We start from the raw sequence: 21,329 nt of genomic DNA, 5'->3' as shown, positions 1-21,329 counted from the left end.
ACGCTACCATAGCCGACTATGCACATATCTAAAGTCTAGGAGCTCTGGTAGCGTAGTGGTTATGAATCGGGCTGCGAACCTCAAGGTCAGCAGTTCGAAACTACCAGCTGCTCCGCAAGAGAAAGACGAGGCTTTCTGCTCCCGTAAAGATTTACAACCTCAGAAACCCTGTTCAGGGTTGCTATAGGTCAGAACCGACTCGACGGCACTTAACAACAATACCAGGAGGGAAAGAGTCCTGACTGCAAAATCTGCTTAAACCTCAAGGTCAGCGGTTCAAACTCACCAGCCTCTCTTCAGAAACCCTATACAGGGTTGCTATGGGTCGGTTGGAACCCACCACTTAACAACAACAACAACCAGGGTGGGATTGGTTAGTTTATGCCAGACCTGGCTAGGAGGAGTCCTGCCTTGAAATTGACAAGGAGTTGTATTTCTAAGCAGTCAGCTCCACAAAGATTTTTGAGGAGGAAAGCAACAGGAAGAAGCACAGAGAGAGCGAGAAGGCACTAGACCTCCTAAAACTGGATCAAGAACTGTGATTCTGAAAACAGAAGGAACTCAGGGACAGGGGCAGGGCCAAGAGGAGGCTTGTCCTCAGGAGGGTTGTTGAGAAGAGCTGTCATGTACTGAAGAAGGGGGACTTTGCCTACATGCTTCCCGATCCGGATCTCGGATTGTACTCATTACTTCCTTAACAAAGTACTTAACTGTAAGTATGGTTCGTGAGTTTTATTTGGCCATTGCAATGGTTTACTGAATCCAGAAGAGAAGCAGAAACTGCTGATGATGTCAGAATTGATATTTAAAAAAAAAAATTGGAGCGTGGAGTTATGTCTAATGTCCACCTCCTTTTTTTTAACCTTTTATTGTGAATTAAGTGAAGGTTTACAAAGCAGATCATCAGTTTCACATTCAACAAATCATATACTTCATCTCAATGATTTAAATCTTCCTCAGAGTAACATCACATGTCTACTTCTCCCTGTGGTTCTTGTCTCCATTCCTTCATCTTTCCCAACCCACAGGAATTTTGTCCTTGGGGTAAATGCTGGACTTTTGATCTCAAATGGGTGGCTTCTTTACAGTAGTGATCTCATTCAGTGTTTGCCCTTTTGGTGACTAATTTCACAGAACATAATGCTTTCTAGGCTTCTCTATGTTATGATGACCTCTTCCTCTTCGTGGAGCCTTGGGCTGATCTTGATTCATGTTTTTGTTGTTGTTAAGTGCCATTGAGTTGGTTCTGACCCATAGCAACCCTGTATATGGTTTCCAAGGAATAGCTGGTGTGTTTGAACTGCCAACCTTGCGTTTCAAACCAACCATTGTGGTCCAGTGCTTATCCTTCAGCACCACACTAGGGCTCCTCTGATACTATTCCTCCCCCCATTTTATACCAGAGAAGGCCTTGTCTGAGCAGATGGAGGAAAGGAGGAGCTATATCCCTCTGTATAAAGGAAAAGTGGTCCAGGCAGATGAAACAGTATGCGCAAAGGCCCTGAGTTGGGACTGTGCCCGTGGGTGGTGTGGACTTGAGGCACAGCGGAAAGCCCACTATGGCTATAGTTGGGAAGAGCTGAGGACACAGGGAACCTGAGCAAGCAAAAGGAACAGTTAAGCCCAGACAAGGAGTCCGAAGGGTATGAAGCAGAGGGAGTGATGGAATTTAATTTGCCTTTTGAATTGGAACTGTGGGAAGTGGATTATGTGTGGGACAGAGCCTCAGTAGAGAGACCTAGTTAGGGCAGGACCTCCAGGCAAGAGAGGGGAAGGTCTGGCCTTGGGGATGGGGAAAGTGGATGAATACAGAGGATTATCAAAGCCCTCAACAAGGTCCCTCTTACAGACCTGGAATCAGAGGCACAGGAAGTGAGGAGGCTGCTTGAGAGGTGAGAAAGAAAGGGGGTAAGGGGAGGGGGCTGGATTGGAGAGCAGGCAAAGGCACTTTTCTTGGAGTGAAGAGACCAGCTGGAGGGGAAAGCAAGGGGAGTTACAAATGGCATCTTCTAGACAGTGGCTCAGGTCTCATTACACAAACAGCCTGCCTTGGTACTGTATGCAGCGAGTGGGGGAATCCCCTAGATCTTCAAAGGCAAAAGGCCTTCAGTAACCACGGCCTGCCTCGGGTCAGCATAGGGCCTGGTTCCTAGTATGTAGTCAGTAAATGTGGTTTCTGTTCATTTTTATAGCATTATTCAGCCTAGAAGTTCCCCGCTACCATCCCCAAATCCCTTATTTGCTACCCCAGGAATGTTAAGATTTCACACTAATCCCTTGAGAGTGTACCTAAATATCATCCCCCATTATCGGCCCTTTGAAAGTTTGCCCTGAAATTCCACTTTATATGACAGTGCTCAGAGCTCCCCCATTCACTTCCTCTCTAGGAGCCTCACGTAAGTTCAGCAGGAAGGAGGCATCTCAGCACTCTTGTTCTGAGAACAAAGGAAGTCACTTAGGTTGGCACTTGCTGTGGGTTCACATGGGGGTCAGCCCCTGGGCCCGACACTTGCCCTGATAGCCCACCCTACCTCAGGACCACAGAACATCTCTCTGTCCCTGGGCCTGACCATGGTGTTGCCCCTTGCTTCTGCAATTCTAAATTCTAACCGCCGCCACTTCGCCATTTCCGTTACTGGTGGCCCGCCTACCTCCTGTGCTGCTGATACCTCCCTAGGGCATCTTCTTCTTCTCTAAGGCTGCACACTATGGTGTTCTCCACGACGCCACTGCCCCACGCCTGCCTGTCTTTGTTTGGCATCCTGTTACCAGTCTGCTGTCTGCTGTTCCCAGGTAAGGGTCAGGAAAGAGAAAGCCCAGCTGCCCACCTCTTGCTGGATCTGTTGCTGTATGTACTTCCTGGAACTTGAATTTGGCAGGGCTCCCCCATGTCCTCCGGAGAAAGTCAGTGATGGGTCTTGAACTTGTCTTCAGAGTTCTCCATGGCCTAGTCCCTTTGTGTGACTTATATCACACACACCGACATGCACACATTCTCTCTTTCTCTCTGAGCCCTTCGATCCCTTGGTCTTTGCCTATGGTATTTTCTCTATCAGGAACATCCCTCCATCCACTCTGCTAACTCCTATTCACCCTTCACAACTGGCTAGAGGCGTCCCCTCCTCTAGGAAGCCTTCCCTGACCTACCCTGTCCTGTAGCTAGATCAGGGCCTCCTTTGGAATTCTCCCAGTTCTGGATTCTTCCCCACCTCCCAGCCTTGGAGCACCATAAGGGCAGACAGACCTTGTGCCTGAGCTTCACCCCCTTGTATCCCAGCATGAGCAGGGGGCCTGTGGTGGGGTGAGCTGGGGGACACTGGGACAGCCAGCAGAGCTTCCCCATGCCCCTGAAGGTGCCCAGGGGCAGGCATTGTCACTGCAGGTGGACCCCCAGGACCCAGTGGTGCCCAAAGGAGGATGGCTTCTCATGAACTGCAGTGCTAAGTGCCTGTATCCCAAGAAACTTGTCCTGGAGACAGCCTTGTCCAAGGAATCGGTGGGCCGTGGCCCGAGCTGGGTAACCTACCGGCTCCTAAATGTGACTGGTGACAGCGAAGTCATCTGTGCTGGGTTCTGCAATGGCTCACAGATAACCATTTCTACCAACATCACTGTGTACGGTGAGTGGGCAGAGTTGGTGATGGGCAGGGGGTCAACAGTTGTGAGGCCAGCATAGGACTGGGCAGTGCTTCCTTCTATTGTAAACAGGGTTGCTATGAGTGAGGTGGAAGTGACTGGAGACACCTAACAACAAAACAAGCTATCTGTACATCTCTGTGTGCTTGTTTCCATGCATATGTGAGTGACATTGGTCACAACCAGGCTGTGCCTCAGGAGTGGACCTGCCTGAGTGGCCCCTGCTGGCCTTTGCTGCCTCTGTCCAGTGCTGAGCCGGAATCCTCTTTGCTGTGCTTGTCCCTTCCCAACTCCACATCAAGATGGTAGCTTGAAATCAGCTGTAGTGAAAGTATTTACACCACAGAAAAGGGCAAATGCTTCAAGTCAGAGCTTCCCTTCCTTGGCGCTTGAGGAAATTTACCAGCATTTCCCAGTATTACACTGGCGTCCTTGACCAGTGGTGCCCAAGGTTAAGATTGTGGCTTCTTGGTTAAATATTCTAAAATTATAAATATTTGGCTATTTAATATTTTTCATATCAACCAGTCCCTGGCCGTTGCCCTAGGATTTGAGCTGCCAATGGTAAAAGATCTTCCCCAAAAGAGGGCCTAGTGTTTGTCTGCCAAGGGCATGCAGCTGCAGCTGGGAGGACACTGGCCTGGGTATGCCCTTAAGACCCCTAATTGTGCCAAAACACCCTTAAGGAGACCACTTAAGTGCTTAAGACTGATTGGGAAGGGCTAAACTAAGCGCAGGAGACCTGGTGATGCAGTGATTAAGAACTTAGCTGCTAACCAAAAGGTCACTGGTTTGAACCTACCAGCTACTCCGAGGGAGAATGATGTGACACTCTGTTTTCATAAAGATTTGTTGTGATTAAGTGCTGTGGAGTCAGTGAGGACTTGACGGCACTTAACAACAACAAAATAGGGTTTCCAAGGCTGTAAATCTTTGCAGGAGCAGAAAGCCTCATCTTTTTCCTGCAGAGCAATTGGTGGGCTTGAACTGCCAACCTTGTGGTTCAGTCCAGTCCAGTGCTTACCATGCAGAGCCACTGTGCTCCTTTGTAGAGATTACAGCCTTGGTAACTCTATGGTTCTATGGGGCAGTTCTGCTCTGTCGTGTAGGACCGCTATGATTCTGAATTGGCTTGTCAGCAGTGGGTTTGAACCCAGCTCAGGGAGGAGCCACCACAGAGTACTAGACTGGGAGTGGGAGGTCAGTGAGGCCAAGGGAGTCAGTCCCTGGCTATCACAGGAAGGAGGCCAATGGGCACCCCAGGGCCTGGAATTTGGGAAACCCATATTCCAGCCTGGGTTCTACCACCTCCTGGCTGTGTCCTCGGACAAGTTACCTCTCCTCTCCTAGTCATCTAAAGAAGGAAGAACAGAGCAGATTTCACTGGGCGACTTTGCAGATGGAGGCAGAGACACCTGGCAGTCTAAGGAAAGTTCTAAATTAACAGGAACTCTTTGTGATTACTAAATATATCGGAAGTGGTCATAATGTTAGTCCTCTTCCTTCCTAGTAGTTTTCTTCCCCGTCAACAGTGAGACCCTTGGGGAAAGTAAATCTTTTCTCTTGATGCCTAGCAAGGTGTCTGATAACACAGGAAACCATCAAAATGGCACTAATGGCAACAGCAAACACACAGGTGCAGTACCAAGGCTCTAGTTACGGAGCCCAAGTTCACAGTTCTGTGCTAGGCCTCCTGCTATCCCTGGGCCGGGCCTTATAGGACTGACTGCTAAGTGCCATCCCTCCCCTCACAGGGCTCCCAGATCGTGTGGAGTTGGAGCCTCTGCCCCTATGGCAACCGGTGGGCAAGAACCTCACCCTGCGCTGCCAGGTGTGGGGCGGAGCGCCCCGGGATAAACTCACGGTGGTGCTACTCCGTGGGAAGGAGGAGCTGAGCCGGCAGCCTGCATTAGGGGAGCCCGCTGAGGCCATGGCTACAGTGCTCGCTCGCAGGGAGGACCACGGCACCAACTTCTCATGCCGCACAGAACTGGACCTGCGGTCCCGAGGCCTGGAACTTTTTGAGACAAACTTGACCTCTAGGCAGCTCCAGACTTTTGGTGAGGTGTGATACCCAAGGGAAAGGGTGGGCTTAGGAGATAGGGTATCTCCACTTGGGGGTTGCAACTCTGGGGAGGAAGGACCCCTGGCTGCAAGATCCTGAATTGCAGAAACTTCTGGAAAGCTTGCCCAAGGCCAGGTGGGGAATGCCCTGGGTTAAAGTGCCCAAGGCTGCAGGGTCTTTTGAGCGAACTGTAACCCTGGCCAAAGACTGAGTGAGTCCTGCAATACAAGTGACCCATGACACAGTGTCCCAGAAAGAGGATGTTCCAGGTGGGGGCATGAAAATACCTCAGGAAAAGGCGACAGGATGTCCGTTTCCTCTGTTCATGCCTTGCCCCCTCTCCCCAGTTCTGCCTGTGAGCCTCCCGTTCCTCACGGCCCCCCAGATCGTGGAGGTCGGCAAAGAGTTGACCGTGGTCTGCTCCATGGAACGGGTGTTCCCAGCCTGGGAGGCTCAGGTCCACATGGCGCTGGGGGACCAGATGCTGAATCCTGAGGTTGTGATTCACGGGGACATGCTCAAGGCCACAGCCAGGGCCACAGTACACGAAGAGCAAGAAGGCGAAGGCACCCAGATTGTCTGCAACGTGACCTTTGGGGGAAAGAGCTGGGAGACTCGGGAGAACGTGACCTTCTACAGTAAGAGGGGGCGTGGCAGAGGCTAAACTACCACACAAAAAGAGCTGAGGAACCAGGTTTCCGGCTGTCAGACTAAGAGGGAGGCAGAAAGAGGGAAGTTAGGGACTGAGTAGCTAGAGAGAGACCTGGAGGGAGCCCACCCAGTGAAAGGAAGTTGCACATGGGCGGCTTGAGTAACCTAGAAATAGAGCTTTAAAGTCCTAAATTGGGCGGGGGAGGGGGGGGTAGTTCCGAGGAGTCCTAATGCACTAAGAAGCCAGCCCAAAAATTCGAAAGGTGTAGTCTGCACATCCCCAGAGGGACCTGGAGGGTGCGGCTGTGGCCAACGGACTCCTGGGCATTCCACGTCCTTAGGCTTCCAGGGACCCATCCTGAACCTGAGCAAGACCTGCGTCCCCGAGGGTACCACGGTGACTGTGACTTGCATGGCGGGGACCCAAGTTAAAATTACTCTGGATGGGGCTCCAGTAACAGCCCCCGGGCAGCCCGCCCAGCTTCAGCTAAATGCCACCGAGCGAGATGACGGGCGCAGCTTCTCCTGCAAGGCCAAGTTTGAGGTGGGCGGGGAAATCCTGCACAAGAATAAGAGCGTCCAACTGCGTGTCTTGTGTGAGTTGGTGACCCTGACCTTTAATCTCTGGCCCCTGCCTCTCTCTCCCTTTCACCATGGTGCTTTGGATTTGTTGGGTGTGACTTATCATATATGGTTGTCCCACAGATGGTCCTAAGATTGACAGGGCCCAATGCCCCCAGCACTTGAGGTGGAAATACAACAGTTACCAGGTTCTGCAGTGCCAAGCCCGGGGCAACCCGACTCCCCAGCTGCAGTGTTTGCAAGAAGTCTCCAATCTCACAGTGCCCATCAGGACGCCATTCCTTGTTACCTTAAACCATAATGGCATCTACCAATGTCAGGCTGTCAGCGAGCTGGGTACTACTACCATCAAAGTGCTGATGGAAGTTCAAGGTGAGCCGAAGCAGGGCTATGGAACTGGATGGGCGACGCCCGGAGGGGTCAGGGCACGTTTTAACTCAGTGCTTCTCTGCACAGGTCGGAAATCATCCAATGTCCCAATCTTCATGGCGGTGTTAGTGGTCCTGAGCCTGGTGACTGTCGCAACGGCCTTACGCTGCGTCTTCAAGGTGAAGACGCGGAAAGGCAACTACCGCTTGAAACACAGCAGCACTTCACTGCCCCTCACGTCTAGACAGCCCGAAGGGCTTTCGGGGGAAGAGCCGTCCTGAGATCCCAGACCAAAGATTACTGAGGTGATGGATGTATTCCGGGAGTCCACATCAATAAAGCTTTCAAACTCCGGAGACTCTGGTTTGATTCCACCAGCGCCGCGGGGCTCTCCTAAAGTGGCGCTCAATCTCTAAACCTCAGAGAAGTGGTGGAAGGGAGAGGGTGGAGCCTGTGGCGCCTAGATGGGCTAGAACTCTGCGCGAGGCAGGCTAAGCCTCACCCAATGGGCTAGGGGAGTCGGGGGAGGGAGGCGGAGCTTGTCCAAGCCAATCGGCGGGTGCGCCCTCGTTGCCGCTCTATGCCGTTCCGCCCCGGCTCGCTGGTCCCAGAAGGCTCCGAGTTTCCCAAGATGGCGGCCGACGTGTCCGTTACTCACCGGCCCCCTCTGAGCCCGGAGCCTGTGGTCGAAACTGAGGCTGGTGATGCTTCGGAGCGCCGGGTGCCGGAAGAGGAGCTTCCGCCGCTGGATCCAGAAGAAATCCGGAAACGCCTGGAGCACACCGAACGCCAGTTCCGTAACCGCCGCAAGATACTGATCCGAGGCCTCCCGGGGGATGTGACCAACCAGGTATAGGGGGTTTCGGCGTGGGAGCGTGGCGGGAAATGCCACCCTACGCGTGCGCGGGGGGATAGTGGACGCCACCAACCTTGGCGCGCGCGGGGCCGTCAGTGTCGGCGGGAGAGTCCGAGCGCGCTATCCACGCGATGTCGGGAAAGACCAAGTTCGGGATGTGGGGGGGCTGCTATGAAGGAAGAAACCAATATCGGGCTGCAGGCTAACGTTGCTAGGGGAGACCCCCAGCTTGGGCCAGATCAAGTGATTCAGGTGAGTGGGAGCTGGCAGCCTTGCCCCTGTTAAGGGACTTATGAATGGGCACCTAGACGAGAACTGTGGGAATTGGGGCTCCAGCTGCTCACAGCGATGATTGTACGTTGCCCCACCCCCACTACCAGGACCTTATCCTTGAAAGTTTCAGGTTTCCCTAGTGTTCGCCTCCTCCATTCCACCATCGTGTTTTATACTCTCCTCTCATAGATAGATCTGGAGGTTGTATCAGTTCCTGGGAACTCCCTTCTAAAGCCTCAGGATTCATTAGGAAAAAGGGAGTCTCCAACCACCAGTCTGCAGACCTGCAGGTCAGGTCTTCCTTTGCCGATCTTCCATCCCTGGGGCCCAACAGGGGCAGGGCTTCCCAGTGCTCTTTGGACCCAAAGACTTGGCATCCAGTTTGCCCTGCCCTGGTGGAATGAGTACTTCCTCTGTGCACTCAGGCCCATTCACACACCCAGTGGGCCTGTGGCCAGTGGAGCCCCCTGGAGTGTTGGGAGGGGCGTGGGGCCGGGACAGATATGCCACTAGGAATGGTCTGACTTGTTCCTGGAGCCAGTCCTCCCACTACCCAACCTCTCTCAGCTAGGAATGCATTGTCTCTCCCAGCGGGTGCACAGTATGTCTAGAACAAGGTGGCGTCAACAGGAATCAAGTGTAGCTGCAGGGTGTGGGCTTGTTAAAATCAGTACATGGGGTCCCCAGTCATGTAGCCCTGGGTGCATTCCTGCTCCTTCCATGGCTAGCTGCATGACCCTGGGCAGATTCTTTCCCCTCTCTGTGTCTGTTTCCTCATCTACAAAATGGGTTTGTGGATGAGGAAACTTCTAGGTTGTTGGGAAAAGTCAGGAACATCTTGCAAACCGAGGTTCAGAATTTCCTAAGAGCTGAGTTTTGAGTTCAGACCCGCCTAACTTTCTAAGTGTGTGGTGTGATGGGTAAAACTGCTACCAAATCAGGCTCTGAGTTCCAGTTTGACCACAGATCCGCTAATTGGCCTTGACAAGTAGCTGTTCTGAGCCTCACTTTTCTCATTTGTAAAATGAAAAACATTCATAGCCGATCTATGGTTAAGTGTGGGAACAGAGGTTGACACCAATAAGCAATTAGGAAGTGACACTGGGTCACTCCTCCCTTCGTCCCCTGATGACTCCCTGTCCTTGGGCTTTTGTCTCCACAGGAAGTGCATGACCTGCTCAGTGACTATGAACTGAAATACTGTTTTGTGGACAAATACAAAGGGACAGGTTTGTGGGACTTGGGGTGTGGGAGTGGAGGGCAGTGAGTCCAGGCCCACCGTCACCTCCCAGGCCAATGCAGCAGACTGCCCCAATCTGTCCCTCACTCTGGGTGTCCATCTGAGGACAACCTTGCTGTTCCTCTTCTGGGCTCTTGAGCCAGTTGCCACTGCCTCCACCTCTCCCCCAGGTCATCTGAGCCTATTTAGCTGTCTTCTCCAGAATAACCCAGTGCCCCTCCATTCCTATGGCTTCCACTTGATCCACATGTGATATGGCTGGTGGGCTCAAACTGCTGACCTTATGATTTGCAGTCCCGTGCTTATCCACTCTTCCATTTTGCCTAACACTATATCATAATTTGAAAAATACTTTTCTTAAATAATTATGTGTTGCTTTCTCATTTATAAACTTATTTTTGCTTTCAAAGAGTCAGCTCTTGATTGATTTACATCTACTGGTGCCTCCACGAGTTCATCCTATCCCATCAGCCAGCTCCCTTCTGGCTGCTAGGTTAATCAAACCTGACCCCAACCCCGAGCATTCTTCTGCTGATACTACTATATTGTGAAGATAGGTCCCCGCCCACAATATTCCCACCTGTTCCCTGTGCCACTGCTCTAAGCTGGCCTCTCCTCCACCCCAGTGTCCTGGGTGCCCCCTCACAATACCACTTCCCTGGGCTGTGGTTGCTGGCTCACTCTCAAGATCGGAGGCCAGTGTCGTCCGCCTTGGCCCTGTTTGTGGGGCTTCCCAGGACCTTTGTTTCTAATGGGCCACATGGGTGGAAGGGACCTGAGGACAGGAGCTCCCTTGAGACCTACCTGGCTGGGAAGCAGGCGAGGGTAGTGCTTAGAAGGGCTCTGGAGGCCTCCAGACCTGGCTTCGAGTCCTGGTCTGCCCTTGCAGTGTGACCATAGGCAAGTGATGTAACTTTTCTGACATTTTGAAAATCTCCTTGTGGCTCTTGGGTGGAAAGTGAACTGAGAGTGGCAGGGCAGTGGAGGCAGGCTCCCAGGGCAAGGGGCACTGGGGACCAGGAGAGACTGAGGAAAGAGGTGCCGAGCCGGCGGGGGATGTCTATTCTGAGTGTGGTTGTGAGGACCGATGGTATCAGTCTCAACAGTCGGCACCATACTTTGAACTTATTCAGCGCTGGAAGGTGGGGTTCCTACTGTTACTCCCATCAGGAGATGAGTAAACCACCTAAAACCAGAAAGTTCAAACCACTGCCATTGAGTGATTCTGGCACATAGGGACCCTGTGTCAGGTTCCTGAAGCTGTAAATCTTTACAAAAGGAGACAGCCTCATTTTTCTCCCAAAGAGGGCCTGGTAGGTTTGAACCTCTGACCTTGTAGTTAGCAGCCTAAGCAGGCTCCTCTGGCCACATACTTCTGAACTTTTGCAGAGTGTGCATTAACAGCCCCATTTACACCTGTAGCGCATAGGACAGAGCCATGTAGGGCAGAGCCTGGTGCATGGCAGGCTATGAGCTGGGGTTGGGGGGATGAGGGCAGGACGGGGGGTCTCTTATGTGAGCTCTTGGTGCCTGTTCCTGTGCCTGCTTATTGGGGAGATGAGGGGGTGACCCCTTAGGGTCTCCACTGACCCCAAGCCTGCCTTCTGTGCAGCCTTTGTGACACTGCTGAATGGGGAGCAGGCCGAGGCTGCCATCAGCGCCTTTCACCAGAGCCAGCTACGGGAGCGGGAGTTGTCAGTGCAGCTACAGCCCACGGATGCGCTGCTGTGCGTGGCCAACCTGCCCCCCAGCCTGACACAGCAGCAGTTCGAAGAGCTGGTGCGGCCCTTCGGCAGCCTGGAGCGCTGTTTCCTGGTTTACAGTGAGCGCTCTGGCCACTCCAAGGGCTATGGCTTTGCGGAGTACATGAAGAAGGACTCGGCCGCCCGTGCCAAGTCAGACCTTCTGGGCAAGCCGCTAGGCCCACGCACCCTCTACGTGCACTGGACGGACGCCGGGCAGCTGACTCCTGCCCTGCTCCACTCGCGCTGCCTCTGTGTTGACCACCTGCCACCCGGCTTCAGTGATGTGGACGCCCTGCGCAGGGCACTCTCAGCTGTCCATACACCCACCTTCTGCCAGGTGAGCCCTGTGCCCAGTGGGAGTCAGTTGCAGGCCCAGAGCACCTGTTCCTAGTGCCCATGTCAGGAAAGTGGGGGTCATGGGACTTTGAAACAGGGTTCTGTTAAAGGGTAGTATGGTGGGTAAGCACCCAGGGATTAGCCAGATGGCCGGGCTTCGAATTGCTATGTGACCTCGGACAATTCGCTGCACTCTGCTGCCCTTAGTCTCTCCCCAGAGAACTGCTGACTGTGAGGCTTGGTGTTGCGTGCCCTCTTCTGACACTGAGGTGGCCACTCTGGTAGAGCTCACAGTCTGCTGTGCTTTGAGGTTAGGAAGTCAGGCAGGCTGGTCGTGCTCTGTGATCCTGGATGGGCCTCTCTGCCTTCACAACCTTGGTTACCCGTTGCTGTATGCTCTTCTTCAACACTCCCTCTCAGGATTGACGAGCATGGTCACTTGTTCATTCCAGTCACATTTCAGGAACTTCTGTACAAATGGTTAGGCACTAACAGAGAACCCACCCAGGGCACCTCAGAAGAGAATCCTTTGTATCTATTTCTGAAAAATTTGCCACTGAAAAGCCTGTGAAGCACAGTTCCACCTGATGTACGTGGGGTTGACGGGCGTTAGAGCCAACCCAGTGTCCATTGTTTTAAGTGTGTGTGATTGGCTGGCTGGCACTGCAGGGCAAGATGAGGCCGGGCCCCCTGATAGCTTTGTCCCCAGGTTCCCACCGTGGATCTGCCACAACCCTCACTGTGTCCCACCTTACCTGTGACAACCCAGAGAGACAGTGAACCCCTGATTCTTGGGGGAGACTATGTGGGACAAAGGGTCAAGTGAGGGGCCCAGGGCCACACAGCCAGGGCATGACAGATGCAGGATGAGGACACTGATGTCTGGCTCCAGGGGCTGGGCAGCCCTGAGAGGGCTGGGCTCAGATCAGACAGTCAAGGGTTCTGACTCCTGCACCTCAGGATGGGGGGCCAATAGGACCCATTCTTGCTTACTTGCCATTTGTTCATTATACTGCCCCCTAGTGCTCAAACTCCATGTCCCAGATCCTGTGGGAGGTAAAGGGGTCCCGAGCCCACACCCTTTCATGAAGAGGTTGAGGATGTCAGGGTCACGGCCAACTGGCATGGTCTTCTCTCAGAGCCTGAGTTCCCGATCTCTCAATGGGGAAAGCAGTGCTGGTGACTGGGAGCTGGTACCCTTGAAACCCAAAACCACAGCTGATCCTGGTTCATGCCAACCACAGCTGTGCTTTATGGAACTTCTGAGTTTTCAGAAGGTTGCCAGGCCTTTCTAACAAGATACCTCTGTGGGGGTCCTCAAACCAGCAATTTTTCAGTTAGCAACAGCTGCATGTTTCACCATCTGCACCCCCCTGGTACAACCCATAAGACACCAGGCTATCATTACAAAGTTTCTGCTCATTTACTGATTTTGTGAGCAGGCGGTCCACTCACGTTTCAAAATTTACTGTGTCCAGAAAGGTCTGTGGTGTAGGATCCCTCCTGGCCTGCCCCGTGCCGTCTCCGGCAGCCAGTGCTTTCTGTGTGTGTTTGCCCAGGGAGTGATCACACACCAAACCCACAGCTGGCTGTGTGCTCTCTCACCCCAGATAGTGCTGCGCCTGCTCTGCTTTTCTCCACTTGATTTAGCCTGGAGAGATCTGTGTGATTTCAGGTGTAAGCACTTCCTCATTCCTGCCTAGCTGTGCAATACCCATGTTGTGGATGTTGTGCTGGGGCCCTACCGCTTACCAGTTGCCATTGAATCGGATTCTGTGTCAGTAGAGCTGGGCTCCGTCGGGTTTTCAGAAGTAGATTACCGCGCCTTTCTGTTGAGCGCTCTGTGGACGGACCAGAAATGCCAACCTTTTGGTCAACAGCTGAGTTTGCACCACCCAGAGATTCCACTAGGCCCTTACTGATGGACATTCGTGTTGATCCCAAAGCTAACTGTCTCATTGAGGGTCAAAGCCATTTCCCTGCAGAGCCTGGGTCCTGGTGTTAGCTGGGCCTCGTCTGCTCCCAGCTGCTGCTCCAGCCTGGGCAGAGGACCACCACTCTGAGCCTCAGTCTGCTTGTCTGTAAAGTGGAGGCTGCTGGCAGTGCCTCCTTCACCATGCAGGGGAACAAGGCCAGCCACGAAGGGTACAGCTGGGTGCACTCAGGACATCTACTCCCCTGGGCTCAATCCCACCACAGTTCTACCCCCAATGCCCGTAACCTCAGAGACTTCTTGGTGGCTTGCTGCAGGAAGCTGTTCTGATGTAAAGTGAACTGCCCCAGACTCTGCGGGCGCGGTGTAGTCTACAGCCCCTTGCCACCTCCAAAACACCCTCCTTCCCGGAGGGCATCTGGTTCCACCAGGGCCAAGAGCTTGAAGTGCAGCTCCAGGATGGCCAAGGGACTGGGTGGCCACCTCACCCCTGTCTGTGGCCTTTCCAGCCCCGTTACAGTGTCCTTAGTCTGAACCTGTGGCCTGGTGGTTCTTGGTGAGCCAGGGAGTGCAAAGAAGACCCTCCGTGGTGTTGGTGTGAGGCCCCAGCTCTAGGCTCTCTCCTGAGGTGTGCCCTTGGGTACATTAACTTCTGTCTCAGGATACTGGCAGGAGGAGCCTCCCATGGGGTTGAGATGAGGTGACCTAAGCTGGTGTCGGCTCCTGGCGCCCTCTCTGAGGTCACTATCACAGTCTGCATCCACGTCCTGGTCACCGCTGTCCTTTCCCATGAGGTCCCATCTAGGGGCTCGCAGTCAGAATCCGTGTCCTGGTCACTGTTACCCCTTCCTGTGACTCCCCTCTCTGGAGTCACTGCATCCAGGTCACTATTGTCGTTTCTCATGAGGCTGGCACTTGGCCGTTGCTGCCCCATCTTAGCTCTCCCATCTGCCTCCCCCAGCTGGCGTACGGCCAGGATGGGCAGCTGAAGGGCTTCGCTGTGCTGGAGTACGAGACGGCAGAGATGGCTGAGGAGGCCCAGCAGCAAGCCGACGGGCTGGCCCTGGGGGGCAGCCACCTGCGTGTCTCTTTCTGTGCCCCCGGGCCTCCTGGCCGCAGCATGCTGGCTGCCCTCATCGCTGCCCAGGCCACAGTGAGTGCGAGCTGGGGCAGGGGAAGTGATTGATCCCCTGGGACACCAGGCAGCGGGGCTCTGGGTGAGGGAGGGGAGAGAGCTGCAGGGCCTCACCTGTGTTCTGAGCCACCTCCCTGCCTCCTGCAGGCCCTCAATCGGGGCAAAGGGCTCCTCCCTGAGCCCAACATCCTGCAGCTGCTCAACAACCTGGGGCCGTCTGCTTCCCTCCAGCTGCTGCTGAACCCTCTGCTCCACAGCAATGCGGGGGGCAAGCAGGGTAAGGGGGCCCCCACTTTCCCTGCTGAGGGGAAGAGACTAGGAGAGGGGATGTTACCAGAATGGGGCCAGGTGTCTGCTGGGGCTCCCCTCCCCCCAGCTTCCCCCAGGGGAAGGTGCCTCTGCACAGTGGGAGGGCAAAATGAGGGGCTGCCCCACCCCGGCTGACTCTGCCTTTCTCAGCCCTCCCTCCCGCTCTTCAGCTTCTCCGTCCTGTCAGTCCACAGGCTCAGGCTGTGTTGAATGGGGAGGGTCCCTGCCCATCCAGGACCACTGCCCACTTCTCTGTGTTTCCCCCCCCCCCAGGCCTCCTTGGTGCCCCCCCAGCCATGCCGCTACTGAACAGCCCAGCCCTGTCCACAGCGCTGCTGCAGCTGGCCTTGCAGACCCAGGGTCAGAAGGTAATGGCCTAACCCAGGCCATCCAGCCACCTGGGCTCTTCGCCCATCCCCAAGTTCTCCCATGCCACACACTCCATAATCCCGGCCTGTGTGACACCCTTCTCTCATAAGCTGGTTTGATGTTGGCATGTGGCTTTGGTGCCCAGTATAGGACCTGGCCCACTGCTGGTGCTAAGAATGCAGGGAAGTGACATGGGCCAGGCCACCTAGGCAAGCCCAGGACACTATCCTTTCTTAGACATGCCCCCTCCAGCCTGAAACCACACCCTCTACACATGCATGGCATCCATCTGGCTGTCAGTCACGTTTATTGTTGTTGTTGTTAGGTGCCATCGATTCGGTACCGACTCATAGCAACCTTATGCACAGCAGAACAAACACGGCCCAATCCTGGGCCAACCTTACCACACTTGAGTCCATTCGATGCTGCTACTTGGCCAATCCATCTCACTGGGGGTCTTCCTCTCTTTCTCTGTCCCTCCACCTTACCAAACGTGATATCCTTCTCTAGCGACTGTTCCCTCCTGACAATATGTCCGAAGTATGAGACGAAGTTTGGCCGTCTTGGCCTCCAAGGAGCACTCTGGCTGCACTTCTTCCAAAATGGATCTATTGGTTCTTTTGGCAGTCCATGGCACTTTAAATATTCTCCTTCAACACCATAATTCAAAGGTATCAGTTCTTCTGTAGTCTTCCTTATTCACTGTCCAGCTTTCACATGCATATGAGGTTATTGAAAATACCATGGCTTGGGTCAGGTGCACCTTAGTCCTCAAGCTGACATCTTTGCTCTTCAACACTTTAGAAAGGTCTTGTGCAGCAGATTTGCCCAATGCAATTCGTTGTTTGATTTCCTGACTGCTGCTTCCGTGAGTGTTGATAGTTGATCCAAGAAGAATGAAGTCCTTGACAACTTCAATCTTTTTTTCCGTTGATAAGAATGTTGTTTTTTGGTCTAGTGGTGAGGATTTTTGTTTTCTTTACATTGAGATGCAATCCATACCGAAGACTGTGCTCTTTGATCTTCATCGGTAAATATTTTAAGTCCTCTTCACTTTCAGCAAGCATATCGCAGGTTGTTAATGAGTCTTCCTCCAATCCTGATGCCATGTTTTTCTTCATATAACACAGCTTCTCTGATTACTTGCTCAGCATACAGGTTGAATAAGTATGGTAAAAGAATACAACCTTGTCGCACATCTTTCTTCATTTTAAACCATTCAGTGTTCCCACGCTCTGTTCAAACAACTGCCTCTTGGTCCAGGTACAGATTCCTCACGAGCACAATTAAGTGTTCCAGAATACTCATACTTCGCAGTGTTGTCCATAGCTTGTCATGATCCACACAATCAAAAGCCTTTGTGTAGTCAATAAAGCACAGGTAAACATCTTTCTGATATTCTCTGCTTTTAGTCAAGATCCATCGGACATCAGCAATGATATCCCTCTTTCCATGGCCTCTTTTGAATCTAACTTGAACCTCTGGAAGTTCTCTGTCAATGTATGATTGTAGCCGTTTCAGTATTACCTTTAGTGAAACTTTACTTGCATGGGATATCAAAGAGATTGTCCGATGATTTTGCATTCCGTTGGATCACCTCTCTTTGGAATGGGCACAAATATGGATATCTTCCAATCAGTTGGCCAGACAATTGTCTTCCAAATTTCTTGGCATAGATGAGTGTCTCCTGTGCCACCTCACTTTATTGATTTTTCAATTTTTATTCCATCAATTCCTGGTGCCTTGTTCTTTGCCAATTCCTTCAGTGCACCTTCTGAAGGACTTCCTCCTTCAGAATCATTGGCTCTTGATCATATGCTACCTCCTGAAACAGTTGATCATTAACCATTTCCTTTTGGTACAATGACTCTGTATATATTCCTTCCATCTTCTCTTGATGCTTTCTGCATCATTCAATAATTTGTCCAGAGAATCTTTCAATAACGAAAGTCGAGGCTTGAATTTTTTCTTTAGTTCCCCCGGCTTGAGAAATGCTGAGCGTGTTCTTCCTTTTTGGTTTTCTGAGTCAGTCATGTGGGTGTGTCTGATTGTAACTGACAATGTCTTGAGGTTGTGTGTGTTGACTCTTGTGTAGCTAAGAGTGACTGTCAGACAGCGGCAGACAGTGTGGGACTGACCCTCACTTTCAAGTGGCTTTGCTCCACGTTCCCTGTATCTGTGTCTGTCCAGTGCTGTGCATGAGACCCTTGGTGGCCATTGTCTGAATGGATGGATGGTGCTGGCCAGGGCCTCTGCCTGTCGGCCTGGGGGCTGTGTGCGCTGGGTGGCTGTTATCTGTGTCCCCAGCTGACTATGTTCTGTCCCTAGAAGCCTGGCATCCTGGGAGACTCTCCCCTGGGCCCCCTCCAGCCAGGAGCCCAGCCAGCCAACCCCCTCCTGGGAGAGCTGTCTGCAGGTAACACAGACCTACCAGGCTCACTCTTGTCCCCAACCCTTGTCAAGCCCATTTCCTCACTGGGGTGGTCTCACCTCTCTGGGGGTGTGTCCTCAGCTGTCTTGGGGCTCCGTGGGGGATGGGAAAGGGCACAAGATCCTGCGCTACTAAGCAACTGATCTTCTTCTCTGTAGTGGGGGGTGTGCCCCCAGAGCTGCCACCCCGGCGAGGGAAACCACCACCCCTGCTGCCACCACTGCTTGGCCCCTCTGGAAGTGACCGGGAGGTCATGGGCTTGGGCCCTCCAGCAACCCAGCTCACACCACCCCCGGCCCGTTCCAGCCTTAGAGGCCTCCAGAAAGACAGTGGGCCTCTGCCAACGCCCTCTGGGGTAAGGGCCCACCCTGCACCCAGATCCACATCAGCTCCCTGCTCAACACTGCCACCTCTGTCAGGACCCTCACAGTTACGGCCTTCCTGCTACAGGTCTCGCTGCTGGGGGAGCCTCCTAAGGACTTCCGGATCCCCCTGAATCCCTACCTGAATCTACACAGCCTGCTCCCAGCCAGCAACCTGGCGGGTAAGGAGGCCCGAGGCTGGGGGGGCGCTGGGAGTAGCCGCCGCCCAGCTGAGGGCCCCCTGCCTCCCCCCCCAGCCCCTGGAGGCGCCAGCAAAGCCTTCCAGCTCAAGTCCCGCCTGCTCGGCCCCCTCACCAGCACCCGCCTGCCCCCTGAGCCAGGGTTGCCCGACAGCTATGGCTACGACTACCCCTCGGTGAGTACTCGATGGCCTCTTGTCCTGAGAGCACTTCAGCCTCCAACCCAGTGTCTCCCCGCTTCTGGCTGCCAGGCCCCAGGCCGGGTGGCAGGGAAACAGTGGGGAGATGCTGAACACAGTCCCTACCTTGAAACCTTTCTGTGTATGTATGTATGTCTGTGGAGACCACCCCAGGCCCTGTCCCTACATCTGCCTGCCCCTCTGTCTTTCTGTTTCAAGAAGCCTTAGGCTGTGCCTCTCTTTTCTTCCTGGAAGCGAGGTTGGCATCCTGTCTCTTTGTTCCTGTCTCCCACTTTAGTTCCCATCTTTTCTAGAGTTCCACTTCCTCCATAGTTGAAGTTGTAAACTGGCCACACGTAGGCCACCTGTTTGTTTTGTTAAAGAAAAAGAAAATAACACCCATCTGAACTAAGTGCCACCATGTAAAACTTGGAAATTTACACAGTCTGCATTCTCAGCTTGCCTTGCAAACCCCTTACTCCCTGCCACTCCAGTGGGGCTCCGCGTCGTCATAGCAGCAGGCAGTCACATGTGCAGCACCCTTTGGGATGGGCGCTTGTTTTTCTCATTCCGCAAATGCCACCCTCCTGTAGCTCCTGCAGGCCAAGTTTGCCCCCAAACTTTGCCTTTGCTGGGCATGGAGAAGAGGGGGTGGGCGTCTTTGACGGCAGTCAAGCCATGGAGTTCAGCTGAAGGGGAGATGGGTGCAGACCCTAACCCACCTGCTTCTCCCACTTTCATTCAGGACATGGGGCCTCGGCGGCTCTTCTCCCATCCACGAGAGCCTGCCCTAGGGCCTCATGGACCCAGCCGACTCAAGGTAAGGGTTGCTGGTGGCCACTCCTTCCCCTCTGGGTCTGTTGGTTAGCTACTGCAGTGGAGCAAACCACTCTTCCAATAATGACTGAAAACAACGACCATCTCTCTGCACAGTCACCTGGCCACTCAGTTGAGATGGATGGTCCCCATTGGCCTCACTCACATGGTTGGTGCTTGGCAGGCTGTTGACTGGGCCACAGCCGGGATGGGGCATCGCTGCCCCTCCCTGGAGCCTGTGCCCACTCACTTGCTGGTGGTGCCAGGCTTCCCCGAGGAAGAAGGGAGCCTGCTGCGCAGGCTTCATTTAGTCTCTGTGAGCAGCATCTTGCCATTGTCCCCTTGGCCAAAGCTAGTCCCCACCCTTTAGGGGTTCCAGCAAGTGTGTGGACTACTGTGATTTCTTGGGGGCTGACTTCTTAGATAGGCTCCCTCACTCAGTTCACCCCTCTCTGCAGATGTCCCCCCCCCCCAGCAGCTTCAGTGACCGGAGTGGTGGGGGGTCGCTGGCTCACTTCTATTCGGGCTCGCCCACCTCCTACTTCACCAGCGGCCTGCAGGCTGGCCTCAAGCAGAGCCACCTCAACAAGGTGAGAAGCCTCCCAGGCCACAGACAGGTCCCCAGGGACAGGGAGGATGGGAACAGGCTGCGGTGGCTATGGGCTTAGCCTTGTTCGGGACAGGCTGGCCTTATCTCAAGTGCCTGCGTGGCCAGTACTGCTCCTGTCCAGCCCACTGGGCTTCCTGGCCTTTCCTCCCCTCCTCACCCAGTGTGTGGATGACATTAGCCCCAGTTGCTAAACAAGAAAGCCAAAGCTCTGTAGTGGTCTCCTCACTTCGAAGTAGCAGCAAAGGCCAGGTTTGAACCTGAAATCCCTCACCTCCTGCCTGGGGGCCACAGGCAATGGCCTCACCCAACTCTTTTCCATTTTGCCCAGGCGGTTGGCTCCTCTCCACTGGGCTCTGGAGAAGGGCTTCTCGGCCTCAGCCCTGGGCCCAATGGCCACAGCCCTCTGCTGAAGGTATGGACGGGGGATGGGGGCGGCAGGTACGTGAAGGACTGGGGTGTCCTGGGCAGCCCCTAACCCCCTACCCTTTGCCCTGTTTCCAGACTCCACTGGGTGGCCAGAAACGCAGCTTTGCCCACCTGCTGCCCTCCCCGGAGCCCAGCCCAGAAGGCAGCTATGTGGGCCAGCATTCCCAGGGCCTGGGCGGCCACTATGCAGACTCGTACCTGAAGCGGAAGCGAATTTTCTAAGAGGCTGGCAACAAAGATGCTCAGGGGCCTGCGCCAATGGCGTCTGGGCTTTCTGGTGTCTGTCCTGTTATTCTTTTGATGATAAAAAAAAAAAATCTCTGAAAGACTTTTATGACCAATTAGGCCGGAGCCCCAGGAGTCTGGGGGAGTCTAGGGGCCACTCTTTACCTCTGGCCTGCTTCAGGCGCCGAAATCCTGCAGCCTTAAGAGAGAGGGCACGAGCATGCCCTCTCCCCTCCGCCGACGCCTGCCCTCAGCCCCTGCCTGTCTCGGGGATTCCTCCTGCCTCATTGCTCCGGGGTCTCGGCCTTTGGAGTGCCTTGGAGGTCCCCCTGACCTCCTGTGAAGATCAGAGACTGCACCTCCCTCCCTTTTTAACTTTGACCGTTGACTTTTGTTTTCCTTTTCTAATTTTTAATGTGTTTTTTTGTTTTGTTTTGTTTTAAAACAAACAATCCAAGATAATAATCCCAGCTCTGATTACTTCAAGGCCTGGAATGTCTGGGCCTCTGGTCCCCACTTTTCCTTGTCTCTATTTTCCAAGTCTGTTGCAGGCAAGGTTCTTGCTTGTCTAGTCTATTCTG

The 21,329-nt window shown here is 53.7% G+C and overlaps 2 protein-coding genes across 2 annotated transcripts; both read left to right on the top strand.

The window, feature by feature from the left end:
* The first annotated feature begins 2,708 nt into the window (after positions 1-2,708).
* On the top strand, positions 2,709-7,584 carry ICAM3 (intercellular adhesion molecule 3). The gene is made up of 7 exons (XM_006875163.1): positions 2,709-2,793; positions 3,354-3,620; positions 5,391-5,696; positions 6,049-6,339; positions 6,694-6,948; positions 7,058-7,306; positions 7,391-7,584. Exons 1-7 carry the CDS (start codon positions 2,709-2,711, stop codon positions 7,582-7,584), a joined length of 1,647 nt encoding a protein of 548 aa, XP_006875225.1.
* A 221-nt stretch (positions 7,585-7,805) lies between these two features.
* On the top strand, positions 7,806-20,745 carry RAVER1 (ribonucleoprotein, PTB-binding 1). The gene is made up of 13 exons (XM_006875084.1): positions 7,806-8,153; positions 9,595-9,661; positions 11,285-11,754; positions 14,648-14,839; positions 14,969-15,098; positions 15,404-15,498; positions 17,828-17,915; positions 18,089-18,285; positions 18,381-18,668; positions 19,417-19,491; positions 19,946-20,077; positions 20,426-20,509; positions 20,599-20,745. The coding sequence occupies exons 1-13, from the start codon at positions 7,884-7,886 to the stop codon at positions 20,743-20,745; spliced, it is 2,235 nt and encodes a 744-aa protein (XP_006875146.1). The 5' UTR covers positions 7,806-7,883.
* The last annotated feature ends 584 nt before the right edge of the window (positions 20,746-21,329 follow it).

The sequence above is a fragment of the Chrysochloris asiatica genome, unplaced genomic scaffold, assembly GCF_000296735.1.
Source record: "Chrysochloris asiatica unplaced genomic scaffold, ChrAsi1.0 scaffold00312, whole genome shotgun sequence".
Lineage (NCBI taxonomy): Eukaryota > Metazoa > Chordata > Mammalia > Afrosoricida > Chrysochloridae > Chrysochloris > Chrysochloris asiatica.
This window is presented reverse-complemented; position numbering and strand designations above follow the sequence as displayed.

Bases quoted from the DNA above. Each gene is read 5' to 3' on its own strand.
- ICAM3 (XM_006875163.1), top strand. From the start codon at position 2,709: ATGGTGTTCTCCACGACGCCACTGCCCCACGCCTGCCTGTCTTTGTTT. The intron at 5,697-6,048 runs GTGAGGTGTGAT...CCCTCTCCCCAG, and splicing joins TAGGCAGCTCCAGACTTTTG to TTCTGCCTGTGAGCCTCCCG. The intron at 6,949-7,057 runs GTGAGTTGGTGA...GTTGTCCCACAG, and splicing joins CGTCCAACTGCGTGTCTTGT to ATGGTCCTAAGATTGACAGG.
- RAVER1 (XM_006875084.1), top strand. From the start codon at position 7,884: ATGCCGTTCCGCCCCGGCTCGCTGGTCCCAGAAGGCTCCGAGTTTCCC. The intron at 9,662-11,284 runs GTTTGTGGGACT...CCTTCTGTGCAG, and splicing joins GGACAAATACAAAGGGACAG to CCTTTGTGACACTGCTGAAT. The intron at 20,078-20,425 runs GTGAGAAGCCTC...CATTTTGCCCAG, and splicing joins AGCAGAGCCACCTCAACAAG to GCGGTTGGCTCCTCTCCACT.